The 23139-nt window shown below is 37.4% G+C and overlaps 1 protein-coding gene across 1 annotated transcript; it reads left to right on the top strand.

Moving 5' to 3' along the window:
- The first annotated feature begins 4416 nt into the window (after positions 1-4416).
- On the top strand, positions 4417-23138 carry LOC116308768 (hephaestin-like protein). The gene is made up of 18 exons (XM_031719254.2): positions 4417-4706; positions 8231-8428; positions 8884-9125; positions 9726-9858; positions 10092-10273; positions 11961-12110; positions 15395-15563; positions 16255-16441; positions 16883-17120; positions 17313-17489; positions 18426-18635; positions 18820-19063; positions 19251-19490; positions 20546-20771; positions 20927-21053; positions 21491-21672; positions 22295-22457; positions 22797-23138. The coding sequence occupies exons 1-18, from the start codon at positions 4519-4521 to the stop codon at positions 22910-22912; spliced, it is 3372 nt and encodes a 1123-aa protein (XP_031575114.2). The 5' UTR covers positions 4417-4518; the 3' UTR covers positions 22913-23138.
- Position 23139: the final 1 nt, after the last annotated feature.

The raw sequence follows: 23139 nt of genomic DNA, 5'->3' as shown, positions 1-23139 counted from the left end.
AAGGAATGAAGACCATAACTAGTGGTGTTTACTCTAGGTACTATAAGAATGTTATCACCCCGTAAATTAATGCTACAATTACGTAGTGTAAATAACTTAGAAATATATTCAGGAACCAGTCCGTGCAGAGCCTTAAATACTAATATTAAAATATTGTGCATTCTCCTATTATACAAAGTAGGATGATTAATACGCAACAATAATTCCTCATATGTGCTTTTATGATCATTATAAATAAAACGCAAAGCGCGTTCATTAAGTTTTTCTAATTTGGTTGAATTACCTCTCCCGCAATGATGCCATACAATAGAACAATAATCTAAATGAGGTAAAAAATAGGCATTATATAATTTGACTTTGGCATCAGTATTAATTAGTTTCTTATGTCTTTGTAAGACTTGAATTTGCTTGCCAACCTTCCGTGCTATCTCTGTAATGTGTTTGCTGAATTTTAAATCTCTATCGATAGTTACACCTAGTAACTTGACATCATCTGCAAGACTGACCACCTCACTACCAATGGAAAAACAAGGTGTGTTTATGCCCTTGCTCTTGCCTAGCCACATGGTAGTACATTTATCAGGATTCATCATGAGGCCGTTGGAGCAGAACCACGAATGAGCAGTGAGAAGACCAGACTGCAGATGCCTATGTAGTAGAGAAACATCATTACTAACATCAAAGATCTGGGTATCATCAGCATATGAACTAACCTTAGACTGAAGCTCAGATAATAACAAATCATTGAGGAAAATATTGAAGAGGAGAGGGCCTAATACAGACCCTTGAGGAATTCCTCTGATAAGTGGGCTCCAATCAGAAAACTGGTCACCCAATTTAACTCTCTGAAAACGATCCGTAAGATAATTCCCTATAAGTGAACAACTATTAAAGGATAAACCATAAGCAGCAAGTTTAGCTAGAAGTAAGTCATGTGGCAAGCTGTCAAATGCCTTGGACAAATCAATACCAATAATAGATGCAAAATGCTGCTTGTCCAGACCACTCCTAAACTCTTCTAATAAATTAAGCAAAGTAGTCTCGCAGCTATAATGCTTACGATAAGCTGACAAAAACTGGGACAGCTTGTCACAAAAGAAATTATTTAACTGACCTGCAATGACTCGTTCAAAGATATTACCAAAGGCAGCTAAGGTAGTAATGGGTCGATAGTTACCCTTCGAATATTCAATGCCCTTTTTATATATAGGTGTGACCTGACCCAACTTCCAACAAGTAGGGAAAGTACATGTCATAATAGCATAATTAAATAAATTAGAGATAACTCGAGAAATAACAGGAATACTATCTTTAACTAGGCGAATAGGAATGTTATCATAACCTGACGACTTTGATGAAGAAAGAGAAAGCACTATATCAGTAATAGTAGAAGCACAAGTGGTATGAAAGCTAAACTGATTATTCTGATTATTAACTCCTAACATACAATTATTTATAGTGCAGATACTGGGATGGTTTGAAAAACCCATACCATATACTTCATTGCTAGGCAAAGGGAAATTCTCACAAATACTAGTGAAATAATCATTAAATAATTTTGCAATAGTAGACTTATCAGTGATAAAGTCATTATTTTCTTGTAGAACAATGTCATTAGCTTGTCCTTTCTTAGAATGGAAAAGAGAACCAAAGAATTTCCAAAAATCTTTAGGCTTAGAAGAACATCGATCTGCTTTCAGATGAAAATAACTTGCAATTGACTTCCGTCTAAGTGAAGTGCACAAATTTCTTTGCTTCTTGTACAGATTCCAGTTAGTAGGGCTGGGATCACGTCTATATTTACGCCATAATCGGTTTCTGTGTCGAATAGCTTTTCGCCACTGAGGAGTCAGGTAAGGTACATGGCCACCCCTGAGATGGAACTGCTTAATTGGAGCATGAGTATCTATGACATCAGTAAATAATTTACTAAAGGCCCAGGCCTGGTCAGACACATCATCAAATACAGAGATAACATGAAAGGGTGTTAAGGCAAGGTCTTCTAAGAGTTCATCTTTATTATAAACTTTGAAGTTCCTATAAGTAACTTTCCTTGATCTATGATAATTGGAAAATGTTCTCATAATGGTGTAAACCAATGAATGGTCACTGAGATGTGGTTCAAAAACTCCAGACGATAGAAACCTTCTCCTGTTACTAGTGAGGATTACATCAATGAGAGTTTGTGATGATTGACTAATCCGTGTGGGTTTGTCAATCAAACAGTCCAGATTAAATATATCACATAAGTCCACAAGGTCACGGCCACTGACATCTGGATCCATTAAATTACAATTTAGGTCACCAAGTAGAATGAGGTCATCACACATTGATGAAGCAGAGTCTAGTAAGCTGAATAGCTCATTAAACCATACAGCTGAGGTGATACTGGGTGGTCGATATGCACCAATCACCAAGAGCCATTTCTTGCCTATCTTTAATTTAATTGAAGTGGCCTCAAGTTTGTTTAAGGTAGGCATCTGGATATGATGAAAAACAATACTAGAGCGCCAGAAAATCATAACGCCACCACCACGAATAGATCTATCACATCTCATGAATCTGTAGCCTTCGACAGCAAACTGAGAGTCAGGGAACGACTCATCAATTTTAAGTCTCTGTTAAAACCAGGACGTCGAAAAGTCGAGATAGCAACCAAGTCTTAATAACGTGAAACTTAAATCCAGCTATACTATTCACATTCAAGTGTGCTAGTTTAAAGTTCCTTTCGTAGGGCTGGAGAAAGTCCCGGAGGCTATTAGCCTCGGCTTCGCGACTATCATTGAGAAGAGAACCAGAATGAATAGAATCATTGAGGTTTAAATCGTCGAGCTCCAAATTGCTGATATTAGCAAACGGTAACGACTGTAGATCCAATATACATGTAGGGCATGTCCAAGCAAAATTTAGGGTATTTTGCAGGTTTCTATATTCAGTAGGTGAGACGCCGCCACATTTGATGTGACACCACTTGAAACATAAGTCACATTCAATTGCTCGATGAGTCTTGGCCACAGTCTTCATACAAACAGAACACGAGGTATTAGTACTGTTCCCTGAGAAGATAGGCCCTGGATTAGGGTTGATATCACCACTAGTAGCAAGTCTATTCAAATTAAAAGTAATTTGAGCATTGGGATAACGGCAAATTCGAGTAGAAAAGTACTTTCTTCCACGTGGTCTTGTCAAATAATCGTAACCAGCAAGAAAATAAGCCGTCCTTCCACTGATAAGCAAGCCATGGTTAATAATAAACGACACTCCGAACTTCTGGTAATCAGAAATTTGATCAGAAAGTTCAAAAGACAACGAAAATCCCAAGAGAAGTAATAAAATGGCGGAGCTCAAAAATACACGTCTTGCCGCCATGCTGACCGCTGACCGCTGACCGGAAATAAGAAATCTAGCAGTTTTCATAGATGAAACACATATTTGCCTCAAGCCAGTACTGGTTATTTTATTCTTCCCTGGTTTCATGGTCAACACCCGGAGTATTCAATCGATAAAAATCGATATCGATTTTGCCAATCGATAAATCGATAACAATCGATACCGCTGATTTGATTGATATCGATTGTATCGATCAATCGTTAAAAATCGAACTCACACTAAATTTTTGTAACAATTTCTATCGATGATCGTACGAGGGTCGTGTTGATACGGATTTACACCACCGGAAATTACTCTTTCGTAACCATAGCTTGACACAAACCAGGAGTTTTATATAGTGATCAGTGAACCGACAGCAAAAGTACTTTTTATCGATATCGATTTTTATCGATTGACTACTCCGGGGTCAACAGCACCCATTCCTCGCTAACCAAGTGATTACAATTAGCTTGCATATTAAAGTGTTTGATTGACTTACCAGTACCAGCAGAAAATGTTGCGCAGAAGACAAGTATCACAAGAGTCAACCGCATTTTTCTTCCACAGCTTTAAAGTAAAAGAAGTCTAGTATGTATCAAAGTCTTAAACGTGAACGCCCAGCCGCAAAGCAAAGCAAGAAAGAACAAGCAGGACTGATTAGCATGTAACCTCTGGCATGTAACTATCAGCTTACTCTAGACAATAGTCGGCCAATAGGGACACAGACGAATAACATTATTAAGGTCACGGGGAAGCAAAACAATGAATATTTGGAGTCGAGGTATGAACTTCCTGCGTGTACATTAGTAATAATTAGTGGAATATTCTAGCTGCACAACCACAAGAACCTTCAAGTACAAACCTCAAAAACCAATACGCATATATATACTTAAAACTATTCTAGATTCTTCCTACAAACTGTAAAAAAGATGTTTCTGGGCTTATAGCAATACTATGCTGGCAAAGCTCCATGTAGACATAAGATCACGCCCACCTTAAGGCAAACACCAACTGTTAGCTATCAATCTCGCGCGATCGACCGTGGACAGCCCAGGGTCAATAGACCTGGTGATAGACAAGTTATTTTGTTTTCGAGAAAGAAATTTGAAGCTTGATCAGTTTGGTCTTGTTAAGCAAATTCTTTGTAGAATGTTCGGTTCTATTGCTTTGACAATTCAAGCCTTAATTCTGCTCTTAACAGTAGAAAACAGTGCTTGTCACCAAACCTCAACAACTAAAAATACGCGCGAGTATTACATTGCTGCAGTCGTGAGAGATTGGGATTATGCTCCAAGTGGAGTGAATAAAGCTAATGGACTCAAACTAGAAGACGACAGGTAAAATTTCTATGTTTGTTGTTCTGTAGATATACGTACATACATCAAGACTTATCCTTACAGTAACTTCATTACAGTATTTAAAACTGAGACAGCATTCGTGCCTCATGCCAGGGAAGGTTGGGTTCCGCTTTCGCATTGTACGAGCACTAAATAAGGAAGAAGTCTAATAAAATACAACATCCTGAAATCTCTAATTATTGTACACAGCAGACATACTCCAAACGTTTCATCGTGTTGGTCAGACTGCGGACAGAGTTTTGATTATTTGTATGATTATTTTTAACTGTTGAACGTAGGGTTTGGTATTTGGTTTTACTCATATGACATTAGTTGATTCCTTGCCCGATTCAGAGGAGTTTGACAGGAGAGAAAAACGACAAGCTCGCTACTTTCACGATTTTTTCATTTTACTGAGTTTAATACTCCAAATGTTTAAGCGTTTCATTTGTGTCGCTGCTGCTTGAAACTTGTGACGAAATTTTGTCGAATTAGAGTAAATCTACTTATTAGTATTCACGAAAATGTCAGTTTTTCTGCTGATCAAAATATCACCTCTCCTCTCAAATACGCATTCAATAAATTTTGGTCGCATTTGATATTTTGCTATTCGAACTATTCAGATTCAGATTCAGATTTATCATAATTAATCCCTGGTATATGTGAAATAGTATAACTTACAATATCCGAAATAATAATAATATCATTTGTAGAATATTTACAGATAAAATATACATTTTTTGTTTACCTTCCTCCTTATACAATGTAAGTACCATCCTCCTTATTAATTTCAAAATAAATAAATGAATAGAGCAAAGGCATTTAACCCGTGAAATGAAAAATATTCAACGTGTCAACTAGTCAACGTGTAATAGAGTGCAAACAATTAATCCGTTAAACACTAATTACTAAATAGTATAAAATAGTGCTAATTAAACAATAGAAAACAATGGAATTTGCATGAAATTGTGCTATAGAGTATTACTAAAGATTCATGAATAAACATTATTTACATATGGAAAGAAGAAATAAAATTAGAAGTCATATACCTAGGGCAAGGCAGTCTAAAAGAAACCTCAGGGCTTATAATTATAGACTACCTTAATTAAGTATATAGAATTGTAAATGAGTCATATTAGTAAGAAAAAATATGGTACTCAAAAGAGAATGTAATTGAATGAGAATTAATTATTAATAGATATGTGAATAAGTAAATTGTATTAATATTTCTTGCATACAATGCGCAGAATTTATCCAAGCTTTTGTATTAAAGATGTTAAAGTTAAATATTGTGTAATAGATATTTTTTCAAATTATTTTTAAATGAGCAGAAGGACGATTTATTTTGAATATCTGATGGAGGCGAATTCCAAAATGTTGGACTTTGCCAAGAGATACTGTAGTACACCTTTTGCCGTTCATTAACAGAAAATGTACATTCATTTGTGCCAATAGTTGTATCAATAACGTGTAATGTACTTTCATCAACACCACAAGTAACATCATTAGCGCGGATCAACTTTCAATAACGATAATTGAATATGCGTGTACATTCATAGGCATCAATGGACAATCAATAACGCTGTTTGCACATTCATATGCGCGGAATGTATTTTCTTGTGCGCGAAATTCAACTTCAATAACACCAATCGACAGACAATTGCATTTATGGACAATCATTTACCCAAAAGTGAAAATTCATTAGTGCTATTAGCATAATCATTGACAATCTATAACGCGTTTGGACAATCATGAAGGCCAACGTTATATTCTATAGCGTGGTTCGACAAACATTTGCATGATTCGAATGAACAATAAGAGAAATAAAACAATCATTAGCGATTTTTTAAAAAACTATTTTAGCCTTCAATTTCTTCGCCATTTATACATCGTGGCAAATACGTTTGCATATATCTGAACCACAGATCACATTTAGCGATAGTGATGGTTGCCACATTTCTCTGGAACCCTTCCATTAGCAACTGCTTTCTGTAGAGACAGGGGCATAGCGAGGACCTAGGAGCTAGGACCGAGCACCAAAACACTAATGAAAGTTTGAAAACGTTAATGAACCCACGCAAACATATTCATGATTGTCAAATTCAATGCTAAATTTCTTAATGAAAGTTCCATCGCACTATTGAGAGTCCGTTCGCCTTATTGTATGCCTGTTCGCTCTAATGACAATGCTTCTTCGCTTCAATGAATATTCCTTTGCGGTTAATGAATAGCAAAAGGTGTAATACAGTCCGTGAATAGCTGAATTAACTTAATCCACTCCTGTTTTTTGCCTAGATAGTCATTATTTTGGGAAAAATCCAGAAACCGTGTTTTTGAGACCCTATGTTGAGACATAATTTGTATGGGCTTACGTGAGGGGGTGTGAGCTTGAAATCGTAGCTGATCAAATGTTAACAGATTTTTTGTGATGGTTTCTTCTATTTTGATCGCTTGACTGCAGATCGTTACATTGATGAGTAACAAGTGATGCAAACAACTGATTACCTTAGATGGCATAAAGTAAAGTGTTTTATTAATAGTATTGGGTTGCTCAAGTCAGGTTTGGCCATAACTGACGCCTAGACTGTTACTGCACAACGCGCAAAAGTAAGCATGACGACAAGCATGACCACGTTTAATGTATTCGCATACTCTTATGCACGGGCTTTCTTACGTTAAACCAACACATTTCGATGCGAAGCTGGACTGGTTTTACCATATGTTGAAGGCGTATAAATTCTATACGAATACATTTTTTAAATGTTTCCTGTTTTGGTCGCACGGAGAGTGGGGTTGACTTTGAACCTTGAGTATGCGGGGACTGCTTCACTCACCGCGTGCTGCTTCACTCACCCGCATACCAACCAAGCTAGACTTGATTCAACTGAATTAGGTGGGAAAAGAGGGACTGTTAAAAGTCTAACGAGGCCATGTATGATAACTGATTATCCATAAATCTCAGTTTTTCATGCTAACCGTATAGAAAACGGAAACGTTTAAGCAGTCAGTTGGTACTCAGTGTCCCAGTAAAGAAAGCGAGTCCGAAACACCTCCTTCTTATCATCAATATTCTCTATTAAAGTACTTTTCGTCAAGGACTTTCTACAAGAAGTTAATCTACGTGTTTATTAACATGTACAATACCAACGGGTCAAGTAACATGTACAATACTAACAAAGATTAGACGCAACTTTTGTATTTAACATTTATTTTTCTGGTAAACGTTTTCACCTTAATTTTCAAAAGAAGCGTCCGACTTGGTTAGTTTCCTTTTCGCACAAAAAAACTTGCTCAACGTTGCATGATTATACATATGGCATGGAATTTGCCGACTCGTACCACACACAAGATGATCGAGTCATCACAGCAACCACAAGAAAGCATCACTATAGTTGCTTATATCAACTAGAACAGCGTTTTGCTCTTGACATGGAACGCCATACTTTGGTTCTTAGTACCTAGTACCATTCTAATAGACGAGCTAGCTGAATGATTGCCTGATCATGATCCTTTTCATTTCGTAGTGATGCTTCTGTGTTTACACAAAAAGGCACTACAACCATAGGCAAGGTATATGAAAAGGTATTGTACCGTGAATACACTGATAACACGTTCACCAAGGAAAAGCCACACCCCCCACATCTAGGAATACTGGGCCCTGTTATCAAGGGTGAAGTCGGAGATGTAATCAAAGTGTATTTCAAGAATAAAGCGAACATCGGGTAAGTGTTACACAAAACATTAACATTTCACGAATAAACTAAGTAAATTCTTATAAGTTGCTCAATTTTTTTGGGTGTATTATGAACAAAAAATCGCACAATCTTCTCATACAATTCTGAATTTATAGATACTTGTGATGTTTTGAAAGTTCTCAAATTGAACTTGTCTAAAGTCTCGTCCAATTTTGAAAACTTTCAAAACATCACTCGTACCTGTAAATTGCGAATTGTGTGATTTCCTATACTAATCGATCATAGATATACACTAATAACGTGTGCGATCGAACCTCTTGCGAAGTAGTTTACAACCAGTGGTATCGAAAATACGAGAGAGAAAAGAAACGAGACAACAAAATAGAAAAGAAAGTATTAGTTTCAATCAGTAATGTTCAGACGTCATGTGATAGGGGTGTGCAGTGCATAAAGCAAACTGACTAAGACACCTTTGTTTATAGTCGCAGATTTTCAGTGCATCCGCATGGTGTGTTTTACACCAAGAGCTCAGAGGGAGCATTATACGAGGATGAGAGCACCGAAGATGAAAAGAAGGATGATCACGTGCCCTTTAACGGCCAGCACACATACGAATGGGAAATTCCTGATAATCACGGTCCCACGAAGGGTGACGATAACTGTTTAACATGGGTATATCATTCACATGTCGATCCAGCAAATGACATCAATACTGGCCTTGTTGGTAAGTCAGTTCACAACGAAAACTCGCTTTAAATTATATTATTTAAAGATGTATGAAAAACAACCAGAAGCAAAAAGAAAGAATTTTAAAGAAGTCTTTAAAGAAAACTTTAAGCAGATGTCATGATTCAAAACATTTTCTGTGACACTAGATGTCTTGTTGCTATGGAGCCGGTAGGAAATGATCTTATAATGACTGATAATCAGTATTTTTACAGATAAAAGCAGGCATAGTGGAAACAAGTAAAAAAAGGTCTGCGCTTGCTCTAAGCCCGTATACAAATTACTTCAAAAGGTCTTCGTTTTATTGTTAATTTTACTTTCAAACATGCCTGACAAACGGACTTTACAAAACCAAAACTTAAAGTCAGTTCTAGAAACGTAAGGCTGGTTTTTATGTCTTTATTAATACAGGTTTGTGGTATCACAAAAGAACACTCGCGATTTTTATTTTTTGGATACTAGAAGAAAAAAGAATATTCAGTTATTTTCTCTAGTTCCCCGCCCTTGATTGAGTGATTTTCTTCATCTGTTGTTCTGGTACTAGCACTCCAATAAAATTAGGAATTATTTCTGATGAACTATTGATTATTTATTTTAGGGCCGTTGTTAACCTGTAGAAAGGGTACTCTAGACTCTAATCTGAAAAGAATAGATGTGGATAAGGAATTCTTTGCACTTTTTACGGTATTTGACGAAAATGTGAGCTGGCTTTTGGACAAAAACATCGAAAGGTAATATGCCTATATGATTTGATCGCCATGTTGGTTTGAACAATAGATTCCACCACGCTTAGCCTCGCATTCAAGTATTTGTTTATGGGAATATCCAACTGCCTTAATTATAATTGTATGAGCATTTTTTCATTCTTTCTTTTCATGATCTATGTTTGCTTCGAGCAGGAGTGTTTTTGCAAGATAGTGTGTGTGTTTGTAAGGTGATTGGACGTTCTCTTATTTTCTTCCAGGTTTTGTACAAATCCTGCTGCGGCAAAAAAGAAGAAGGAAGATGAAGATTTCAAAGAAGCTAACAAGATGCATTCTATTAACGGTCTTTTTTATGCTAATCTACCGGGACTAGAATTGTGTGTTGGTGATAAAGTGAACTGGCATTTGTTTGGTATTGGCAATGAAGTAGACATACATACAGGTAAATCGAGTATCATTAGATAACGCTGAGTAGTACCAAGAGAATATGAACTATGAGAAGGAATCCCCGTGCCCCATCATGTGCACACTTTGATGCTATTTTTAGAATCTATTCTAAAAGTATCGTCCAATGATATCATTTATTTGATCGTTTGATTTTCTGCACGCGCATAGTACGCGCGCGCTCTACGCTGTTTGCTAACGTTTTCTTGTACTTTTCTTGTGTTCAAATGTTCAAATCCGCCTCAAGGTGACGATGTAGGTCGAGAGCTTTGGAAAATAAATGTAAAAATACTCCAGAAAGTTGAACAAATTACTACTTCATTTTCCTGTTGTATTTGCCAAGCTTTGGACGTGCACATTCATATTCAGGGCGGAGTCGAAATAACGGATAAAAACCCAAAAACGTAAGCAAACAGCGTAGAGCGCGCGCAGTAAATGCGCGTGCAGAAAAACAAATGGTTTAAAAATAGCAAAAACTGTGCACATGATGGTTACAAGACTATATAGAGGGAATTCCTTCTCTTAGTTCATTTTCTCTTGGTAGTACTCTTTGTTCGACTTGTGCTTTAGGAGACTCGGTATACGAGCAATGTTGAAAATTACGTTATGATAATTTATTTTTGCATGGTTTTGGTTTTCAAAACCGCTAGTTTTCGCTACTAGTGGTCTATCACTATTAAATAGACCACTAGTAGCTGGGCCAATCAGAGCGCAGGATTTGTGATAGACCATTAGTAGTTTATTCCTTAATACTGCTATTAATTTACATTTTGTGGCTGGAGAAGATCACTACGTTGGTCCTAAGTTTGGATTAACACAGATGGTGTTGGTTTATGTTTTGACTAAGAATGGTATATATTATTGAGAATCAACAAGAGAAAATGAACTAAGAGAAGTATCTATACACACTCTATGGTGATTTTTATAATCCCCCACGCACTAAGAGAAGGAATTCCCCCTATATAGTCTTGTAACCATAATGTGCACAGTTTGATGATATTTTCAAACCATTTGTTTTTCCGCACGCGCATTTACTGCGCGCTCTACGCTGTTTGCTTACGTTTTTGGGTTTTTGTCCGTTATTTCGACTCCGCCCTGAATATGAATGTGCACGTCCAAAGCTTGGCAAATACAACAGAAAAAATGAAGTAGTAATTTGTTCAACTTTCTGGAGTATTTTTACATTTATTTTCCAAAGCTCTCGAACTAACATCGTCACCTTGAGGCAGATTTGAACATTTGAACACAAGAAAAGTACAAGAAAGCGTTAGCAAACAGCGTAGAGCGCGCGCGTACTATGCGCGTGCAGAAAATCAAACGATCAAATAAATGATATCATTGGACGATACTTTTAGAATAGATTCTAAAAATAGCATCAAAGTGTGCACATGATGGGGCACGGGGATTCCTTCTCTTAGTTCATATTCTCTTGGAATCAATTAACCGGGCATCAGACATCAGTGGTCCATAACCATCTGTAAAATGATCCGTGTCAATTACTTTAAAACAAAGTTGTGAATTTTTCTAAAAATGAACCTTTTCCTTGAAAGAGTATACATGCCCGGCGAAGCACCTACAAGTTAATTGTGTTGCAACATTCAATAATGAACCCACCGCTTTTATGGGCTGTTTTATTTTGGTTCGTGTGGTTGTAAATTCAAAACTTAAGGTTTCCTGATCTGCAGCTTATTTCCACGGACAGACGTTTGTAGTGGATTCACGCCGTAAAGATGTTGCTACTCTACTTCCTGCCTCATTTGTAACAGCCAGCATGGTAGCCAATAACCCAGGGACATGGATGTTGAACTGCGTGGTCGATGACCACTATGCTGCAGGTACGTAACCGAATGGATGGATGGATGGATGGATGGATGGATGGATGGATGGATGGATGGATGGATGGATGGATGGATGGATGGATGGATGGATGGATGGATGGATGGATGGATGGATGGATGGATGGGTGGATGGATGGATGGATGGATGGATGGATGGATGGATGGGTAGATTCATGTTCCTTTTTGTAACGGAACAAGGTTACAAAAAGGAAATTTGTTCCTTTTTGTAACTAATAGATGTTACCAAAAGGAACATGTGTTCCTTTTTGTAACCTTCTTCCGTTACAAAAAGGAACAAATTTCCTTTTTGTAACCTCCTTGTTCCTTTTTGTAACCTCCTTGTTCCTTTTCGTAACCTCCTTGTTCCTTTTCGTAACCTCCTTGTTCCTTTTCGTAACCTCCTTGTTCCTTTTTGTAACCTTGATAGGTTACAAAAAGGAACTCCTACGTTACAAAAAGGAACGTGTTTTTTGTATTTTAAATAGGTAGGCTAGAATGATTATGTGTATTTATTTTTACAATAGTATGTGTGAATTTGTTTCCGTAGACATAATAATTGATGAATTTTTCGACTGTGTTTGCATTTGTTTGTAAAAAACAAAACGATTTTATACTTTGAAGTTGCCATAGTAAGGCACCAATTTATCTCTTTTTTTTTCAACGCAGAGCCATGTGTTAATTTAACTATTAAGTGCACATGTCTTGTTATTTCTTGATATGTTTAAGGGCAAATATTTGATATGCAGAAAAAAATGTATTTAAAAAACATTATTTCCCTATTATCTTACTACTTTACATGCTTGTAAATATGATACTTGAATTTTATCGAATGTCATTAACATCCCACATTGTAACAAGTTGCAGCATGAGGTAAGTAGGATATTTTGATGTGGAATATATGTAACTCCGGTTGACGTTTATTTTCCAATAAAGGTAAGTGCAATATATACTTGCCCCAACACCATGCGGATGAAATGCTCTGGATATTTGTATGGGTGCCCCCCATAGCACCCTAGAATATCCAGTAACACATGTGAGGGGATGGACAACAGAATAAGAATGAATTATTGATGAATAATTGTAATGAATGCTTTTCTGGATATGCTATTTGATGCTTTAACTGGAAAATTTAAGGTACGATATAATGCTTTTTTAAAAATCTTTTAAAAAAAACCAGATGGCAGACAATGCTTCTACCCCATGGAAAAACCCCAAAAAGCGACAAATGCATACTTGCTCTGTACCAATATGCAAAAGGTCAGTGGTACACCTTCCCCGCCACCTAACTAAAACTCACAAATGGAGTCGTGAAAAGGCTTTGGAAGCAATGTCTCTTTTTAATCTAAGGGCAAGGGCAAAGAAAACACCCTGCCCAGTCAAAGGGTGTATGCTATCAGCAGTCGATATGCATAGGCATTTAAAATTGCGGCATAGCATGAGCGAGAAAGAAGCAGAAATAACTATGCCCTTGAAACCTAAAATCCAGAACAAAGAAGAAGAGAATGCAACAGTCAAGAAAAGGGAATTTAAGCGTAGGGTGTGCCCCAATCCTGATTGTAATCTCGTCATACGAAGAATACATAACCACCTGAGAGATAAGCACAAGCTTTCTAGACATGATCCATGTTACAGAGAGTATTTGAAGAGCGCAAGATTTGAAGAACTCAACGAAGATCACAAGTATGAATCACAAGTAGATGATTATAATAATGAAGACCAAAATAGTACAATGACATCCTCATTGTCGTGTGATGAAGAAGACGCATTAGCAAAGCTCATTCGTAACAAGTCTGAAAAAGCCAAAGCTATCATGAGATTTGGCTGCAAGAAGGTTGAGGCTAAAACAAAAGAAATTGAATCCAGTTTCACTTTCAGTGAGTCGCATTCTTCAGCACCGTCAAGAAAGACACACAAAAGAAGACAAAAGGAGGTGGTGATTTCTTCAGAAGATGAGGATGAAAACGAAGAAAATGAAGAACACATTCAAAATGATCAAGCTGGAAGTGACCCAGATATTATCCCCCCTTCACCAAATACAAATGAGCGAAGAAGTGTTGTTTTTAAACAGATACTTAACAGAGTTCATGGCAAAGAACCTCTGTATCAAAAAACCTCACGGTTTTACACCGTGTTCCTTTTCGTAACCTCTTACTCATAACGGTAAAAAAATCAGAAAAAAGGTTCTCGTGAAATGCCTGTAATTGTTACATTCATTAAAGATTAACATATCAGGAAACACCATAGAAACCAAAACAAAAAGCATTTAAATCATTTAAAAACTGATATCTTCCCATCTCCCTGTAAATGTTCCTTTTTGTAACTTTTGGGTAATTTTGAGGTGCTAGGGAAAAAAATTAAAATTCCAAATGGTTACAATCTTTTTTCGCCATACTGTCATATGTTATTAACATATAATGCTGCAATCTAAAGCACCGTAGTTTTTAACTAGCCCTGATATATTGAAGCCAGAATTTCAGTTGGCACGGATGCGATAGATTCGTCCAAAAACCCTGATTTTTATGATCTTATCAAAACAAACAATTTATCCCAAAAATCGCTGTAGCTTTTTAACATCTTTTCAAAATTTCTTCAAGTTCACACAGTAATTAGTTCAACTCTTAATCTAAATGCTCCGTTGAAAGAAACGCAATAGCTGAAAGCAATACGAAGTTATACCAATATTTGTAACTCGACTTGTTTTTTTCATGTTTTGAAATTTTCTGAAACCCTAGTGCGATATGAAGTTCATATACCTACACTTGATTTAAAAGTTTCAAATTCAAACTGTTTTCAAAACTTATCTGGTAACAAGAGGGCCATGATACATTGCTATATTCTTGATATATCCCCATGCTTCTGCATATTTTCGAATTTTAGGGCATTTTCCTAACAGAAACCAGAGGCATGTTCCTTTTCGTAACATTTTTGCTAACTTTTTCTTGATATTCCAAGACAAAAAAAGCTTTACACCTGAAATTCCTACTTTTATGAAAACTCTTAATTATCTTGTTAACTGCAGTAAAAGGAGTCAAAAATTTAATTTCTTTTAGCAAAAGGTCAACTTTGAAAAAATGTTACAAAAAGGAGTGAAGATGAATCTATTGTTGGATGGATGGATGGATGGATGGATGGATGGATGGATGGATGGATGGATGGATGGATGGATGGATGGATGGATGGATGGATGGATGGATGGATGGATGGATGGATGGATGGATGGATGGATGGATGGATGGATGGATGGAGATCACTTATACATTTTTTCTGTCCTTTTTATCAAGGAATGTATGCATTATTCAACGTGTCGCAATGTAATGGCAAAAGTGCCAAGAATCCCCCACTCACTGGCAAGACACGAACATACTATATCGCTGCTGAAGAAGTCATTTGGGATTATGGACCATCAGGAATGAATAATTTTAAAGGTGGCAAACTGAATGCATCAGGAAGGTACTGAGTACTGTATTGTGTCTTTACTATTGTTTTGTCAAAAATAGAGCGTGAGTTTCAATGACAGCGGCGATATTGATCATATTGATCATCATTTTTTTATCATGCGATATTTTTATCGCGTTACCTTCAATATCGAACAAACACGAGAAAGAAACAGCCTTTTTTATGCAGTATTTTAGGAATGATTTGTTTACTCTAATAATATTTTTTTTATATTATTATGCAAGTCCGTGATGTTTAGTTTAGTAACCGAGACTGTTTTGACTTAAAGATCTACTTGCAGTTTCCTGTTCTACAAACCTCTTTCGAATAAATCTAAACATTCAAACCGCCAAGGTTAGACTTATCCAGATAGGTGATGTAAATAGAATCTCAGAGTAGATTACATTGTTATAGAACGATTTTAATATTCATTTATAAAACGAGCTCGTCAGACCACAGATACCTCGCGTACCGTAGTCCTACACTTTTTCGAACTTTGAACTGCATTGACTGGTGGTGTTTACATGTATCGATCATGTTAATAGTAACCTAAGCATGGCCCAGTTGGTTCAGTTAGTTCTGCGGAAGGTGGTGGATTTAACCTCAGGTCGGAACAAAGACCGCGCGCCTTGTTCCTCAGCAGTCACCACCGCTAACACTTCAGCAACATGTAAATGATATGATTGGAATTTAATTTATTTTCTAGCGATACTGAAGTCTTCTTTACCCGTGGTCCCCATCGAATCGGTGGGAAGTACAGGAAAGCTCGCTATTTTGAATATACAGATGCTTCCTTTACTTCCAAAAAGGATCAGCCCGACCATCTTGGTTTCTTGGGCCCCGTTATCCGGGCGGAAGTCGGGGATATCATCAAGGTTGTCTTTAAAAACCTGGTATGTATAGAGTATGTATACCTATCATGTCATGTGGGGGTGGGGATGGGGGGGGGGTGGGGGGGGGGGGGGGAATAACTCTGTCTCGGGCCTTGTTTCCTTCTCGCTATTGGGTAGGTACTTTGCCGTCTCAGTTGAAGGACTCGAACTGCATGGCTCTCACTTTGAATTTGGGCGAGAACGCCATGATTAAGGTCTAACTATCTGTATCGGATGTCATGCAACCATTCTCGAACAAGAGAGTCAAAAGACTATATTCGTATTAACAAAGGAAATCAAAAATTTGATGTCATGCAAATTCGTTAGATAACCACCGGCCCCAACATATAGGCGTGCACGATGATGACGTAATATGCAAGAGAATTAATATATTTATAGGGGCACACTGCATTTAGAGTCCTAGAAATATAATTCATTAACTCTTTTATTATTCACATGTAGGCAACTAGGAACTATAGCATACAGCCTCATGGTGTGTTTTTCAACAAATCGAACGAGGGTGCACTCTATAAGGATTTTACATCCGGTAAAGCAAAACTTGATGACGTCGTAAGACCAAATATGACTTACGTGTATAGTTGGAGTGTACCAGAACATACCGGACCGACGAGAGACGATGCACAATGTCTAACATGGATTTATTACTCCAGTGTAGACCCAGTCAAGGACACTTATTCAGGTTAGCCAGCTATTTTGATGGATAGTTAGGGGTTTCATGGCCGCTAAGAATTTTTTACCTTCTTTTTCTTACTTCTTGTTGTTGTTGTTGCATTGGTTTTTATTTTATTTTGTTTTTATTTTATTTTGTTTTTGTTTTTGTTTTTGTCTTTTTGATTTCATAATTCATATACACCTCATGCTTAAACAAAAGGTCTTTTCGGCCCCCTTCTGACGTGCAAGAAAGGAGTCCTAGATGAGTCTGGTGTGAAGCAAAAGGGAATCGATAAAGAGTATGTGCTTCTTTTAATGGTGACTGACGAGAGCATGTCTTGGTATCACGAGGAGAATAAAAGGCTATTTTGTTCTGACCCATCTGCGATAGACAATGGTGAGAAATCTCTTTTTATTCATTTTAAAAACATACAGTTTGATGCACTTCAATCAGTCAAGCCCTTTTAACAAACTGAATAAATAACCACTCATAAGGCCGCACTTCCATCGTCGGTAAAACAAACCATTTTAAAAAAATGAATAAGACACTGATATTATCTGACTCAAACAGATGCTATTGAGATTTGCTATACTCTCGATCTTGTCACAAGAGGACTGTTTACACAACGCACCCGATCGTTCAAAGTGGCACAACATGCAAATCATCCTGGACATGAAATTGGTTTTGACAAAACGCGTATCGTAGACCAAGAAGAGAATCTCCATCAAAGACTGTTTCTAGTAGCTTTGCACATGGAAGATGACAGATCAAGGACGACTGCATCAAACTTCCAAAAATATATAGAACGCTAGGAAATCAAAAATCTTGTGCACGTTTCAGCTGAAGAAATAGAAAACGCGCGCGCGTGCTGTGTGCAGTTATAAACTAGCACGCGCGTGTTGGCAGAACACGAGAGAAGTGCTGCTTCTCAATACTTCTCGAAAGTTCTGTCAATCCTCAAGTGCTATATAACTTCATACAGCACAGCAAGCAAGTTTTTTTAATATCTTTTATGAAATACAAATTACAATAACTGTTATTTTGGATAGAAATTACGCAACTGAAACTGCGCGCGCGTGCTGTGTACTCTTATAAAGCAGGTGCACCCAGCCAATCAGAACGCAAGATTTATAACAGCTATTTTATAAATCACTATTGTAAAAATCAAAATATATGGTTTTAATGAAGAAGGACCGTGATCCGTGATTTTTAATAAAAGTCAGAGAAAACAAATAGTATAGTATAGTGTATTTAGATATTCAACTCCAGTACTTCTTCTATTCTTCGAGCTGGACAATTCATTCTGTTTAATCGATTTTCTTCAATGCGCAGATGACGAGAACTACAAAGAGAGTAACAAGATGCATGGAATCAACGGTCTTTTGTATGCAAACCTTAAAAACCTGTCGATGTGTAGACACGAGAAAGTGTCATGGCACCTGATTGGGTTAGGCAATGAAGTAGATATGCACACGGTGACGTTCTATGGACAGACAGTCACGGAAAACAAAAACAGGAAAGATACTGTCAGCTTACTACCTGGTAAGTTGGGCTGGACAGGTTAATGTTTAATGAGCCAATCAGATGAGTCGATTCTATGACATTTCAATGTTCTGGCCTTCTTAATAATAGTTGGTAATAATGAAAACTTATATAGCGCCAATACCACTATAGCCCATAGGCGCTTTAAAATAATTATCATACAATATCTATAATCCTACTACAGGTACTTTCACGACGACATACATGACTCCTGACAATGTTGGCCAGTGGGCTATAGTATGTAAAACCACCGATCACTACTTAGCCGGTATGCAAGCAAAATATGATGTTAGGAAATGTGGGACGTCAGATAATGCAGAGGTCAAAGGAAGAATCAGGAAGTACTATATAGCAGCCGTTGAGAAAGAGTGGGACTACGCACCATCTGGTAAAGATGTTCTGGACGGAACTTCTCTGGAAAACAGCGAGTACGTTCATTTGAAAAAATGCTTTTTAACTTTATACTTCATCCACGAAATGTTTGTTTTTCTTCCATTCCAATGTTAAGTCAATTAGATTTCCCTTGTTCTATCGGTTATATTAACCAAATCCCAAAATTTCTGGTTGCTTCAGCTAGTGTGTCCACTCATTCCAAATCTTTTAAATCTCTGATAGAAAAGCTGTCACTTTTACAAAGAAGAGTAGCAATCGCATTGGTCGCAAGTACAAAAAAGCCTTATATCGAGAATTTGAAGATGAATCCTTTAATAAAGAGAAATTGCGAACAGGCAGTGAATATCTTGGAGTGCTAGGCCCTATCATCTACGCTGAAGTTGGAGATACTATCGAAGTTGTCTTCAAAAACAAAGCGAATTCACGTAGCTATTCTGTTCATCCACATGGCGTATTCTTCAGGTAAGTAATGATACGTATAACTCGCTTGTCTTAAAGTCTAAAGGCATAATAAGCCTTGGCCAAAGCTGAGAAAATACTGAAAACAAAATCGAATTGTGTCAGTAAACTGTTCCCAGGCAGCATTTCAAACCAGAAATAGGCCTTTCAGTTGCAATAACAGGTCACGTGATCCCACTCGCCTTAAAACGAGCGGCTGTGTCAAAATGAAATCTCGATATTAGTAAAGCAAAGTGTTAGCTCATAATGTTGACTATAGGAGGAATGGCATCGAATTTTATAGGGATTTGTATGGGAAAAGTAGTGCTAGAGTGGGCATGCAAGCTTTCCCCACTAAAGCATATTTTCCATACAAATCCTTACATTGAAAACATATTCAATTTTACACTGAGTGCAATTTCTCCTGTGTTATAATTTCTTATTTATATCTCACCCCTGAGACATCCATGACACATCCCTGAGACATCCATGCCACACCCCTAAGACATCCATGCCACACCTCTGAGACATCCATGGCATACCCCTGAGACATCCGCAGAAGCTGAGGCGCATCGTCAGTATAGACTGCCGTCATACGCACTGCTTTGAAGTAGGAAATAATCTGGTCTATATTTGGTGCATCGTTTTCACGTTTATTGTTGGACTTTATTCAGAGAACCCTAGACAAAGATTGAGAATAATCCAAAACAAACAGGGCTACAATACCGCTATCCCACATTGTTAATTGATCAAGGTTATTAGACGGAAGGCCCTAAGGGAAATGTTATTCGGTACGTTTGTACTGAATACTACGACCTAAATACCTATCTCCGATATCCCACTGACTAAACCTAAGACACTAAGTTTGATCAAAAAGATTAATAACTACTCGATTTCTTGGAGTATCAGTTATTAAGCCATCTCGGCCCGAATATCCTAGTTTAAGATGCTGCCTGCATGGGAACAATTAACAAATAAGTTCCTTCTGTCAAGCGCAAAGGTAGGTTAACATCCCTGAATAAATAATACGAGGTTGGAAATAATGAAAACTACCCTCTTTCTTCTTATCCTGTTCGTAGTAAAGGAATGGAAGGTTCTGACTACTTAGATGGTAGCGAAAGTAAAGATAAACTAGACAACAAAGTTTCACCTGGGGAAACATTCACGTATAGATGGACAGTACCGCAACGTGCAGGACCTGAAACCAGTGATACGAACTGCATAACGTGGGCATACTATTCTGATGTAAACTCTGTCAAAGACGCCAACTCTGGACTTGTAGGACCAATAATTGTGTGCAGAAAGGTTGGTGTAGCTTTATTTACTGTGCTAAGTACATATCATCACTGGCTAACTATGACGTACTCTAATATTCAACATCTATCACGTCCCAAATGCCCAATCATAGCAACCATATGCATGATTATACTTAGTGCTAAAAATAGAACGTTTATCGTTAGAATACCTTAACAGAAAACGACAAACGAAAAGATGTTGATCGAGATTTTGCCCTTCTTTTTACTGTCATGGACGAAAACCAAAGCTGGTATATTGACGAGAATATCAAGGAGTACTGTACAACAACAGGTAAGTAGTGAGTGCAGCCATTGTGCTGCTATAAGGCAGGGTCAGTTCCAATACGCAGCCAATACGTGGCTTTCTTTTGAGTTTTTAAATGGTTTCAGAGCTACTCCTAAGAGAGTGTGTTCGTGTTTTCTCTTCATGTAGAAGGGGTGTTTGGCCGTGTATGTTATGGGATGGGATAACCATCATAACTAGTCCTTCACCACAAACATTCGTTTACCAAACACCCTTCAAATGGATTTGGTAAAGTATGGCCATGACATGCTAAGAGAGTTGTTTATTGGTTCTCTCTTATCATTCGAGGGTGTTCTCTAGGGTCTACGTTTTCTCCCTCTGCGAAAATTATCTTTTATCCTTTGATTCGTTTATCTGTCTATTTTCTGATGAGTGTCAGAGAATATTTAAATAAAGAAATGGTTCATTTTTTTCGTTTATTTTAGTCAACAAGGAAGATGAAGACTTTCTAGAGAGCAACAAGATGCACGCCATCAATGGTTATGTGTTTGGGAATCTTCGTGGGCTGGAAATGACTAGGGGAGAGAAAGTTGACTGGTATTTAATGGGGCTAGGCAATGAAGTCGACATGCACACTGTGCACTTCCATGGACAGACGTTTGTCGCGGTAAGGGGGAAAAAACCGTCTACACGACTTGAACGCGATCAACGGATTAAAGTTTAGTGGCATATTTTGGTTGTGTGCGGTCATTTTGTTGGGTTCATCAAGCCACTATATGTAATAAGTGTGAATATTGATTTTACAATAACTTACAAATTTCTCGCGCGCTGATTGGTCATTTTTTATCATCGTTAAGAGGACAGACAGATAAAGCTGACGTCAACCAGCGCGAGCTTTTTCCGTTGGTTGTTTTGATCGCTAAAAATGAGAAGTTTTATCGTTTTGTTATTGTAAAAAACAAATTGACATCAGATTTTTATGTGTCTGTCCTCTTATTGACAATAAATTTCGGCATCACATTGTCAAAGTAGTATGCGGATCCATTCGGCTACGCCTCGTGGATCCACACTACTTTGACAATGTGATGACGCAATTTATTGTCAATAAGAGGACAGACACATAAAAATCTGATGTCAATTTGTTAAATGGATAGAACTGTGGTGAAATAATAACTTACTATCACTACCAAAATGCTTCGCGAATTTTCTTTCTTGTTCAAATTTGTATTTCCTCGTGAGAATAGCAATGTTTTCAACAAGTAATTTTTGTGTGTATATATATATTTTAGAAATCCTTATCTTACCACCGAGAAGATGTTTACGACCTGTTCCCAGGAGTCTTTGCTACAGTTGAGATGATTGCAGACAGCATTGGCAAATGGATGCTCCATTGTCACGTCAATGATCACGTGGATGCAGGAATGGAAACCTTGTTTACCGTCAAGGAAAAGAGTAAGTACATGTATTAAGCGTATCCAGTAGCTCTTTTTACGCAGTGGTTTGGGAACCAGGATGCGTGAAGTTCATGGATGATTTTTTTTGTAACAAATCTTTTCCTGCTATCTTGATTTTCTTCTGTATTTGCATTGTTTGAAAGCTCCAAATAGGGTGGTTACCGACCAATCCACCCTTGGATCAACCCATGCTGGATGTGCATGCTATTTACAGTTACATATTAGAATTCTGTGATTCTCTTTATGCTTGTTTGGTGTTAAAAAGGATAGAGTAGAGTACAAGCATTGTATAACTCAAACATGATTATATTTATTATATACTATATTTATCTTGCAGAAACCGTTCACAGTGCAGCTAGGATGCAAAAACCTAGTTTTTCTGTTTATGTGGCAATGATTGCAACGATTCCTCTGATAGTCACTCAACTTGCATGTTTTGTGCATGGCAATTGAAGTGCTAGCTTTAGTAGCTTAGAAACTGTAGTTCACGTTTTGGTCAACAACGCATTGCTTTGATAATCGTAGCCACGATTTTCGGGAGTAATATAATAAAGAAATGCTAACCCTTCACGGCAGTAAATGACGACCAGTCCATAAAAATGTAAACGCATAGCAGACCGTGCAACGTTGGTGTAGAAAAAAGTAAAAATACTAAATAAATTCACAAACAAAACACAAAG

Source organism: Actinia tenebrosa, unplaced genomic scaffold (genome assembly GCF_029948245.1).
Source record: "Actinia tenebrosa isolate PJP-AT-01 unplaced genomic scaffold, QUT_ActTen_1.0 PGA_scaffold6__47_contigs__length_16458017, whole genome shotgun sequence".
NCBI classification, from domain to species: Eukaryota; Metazoa; Cnidaria; class Anthozoa; order Actiniaria; family Actiniidae; genus Actinia; species Actinia tenebrosa.
This window is presented reverse-complemented; position numbering and strand designations above follow the sequence as displayed.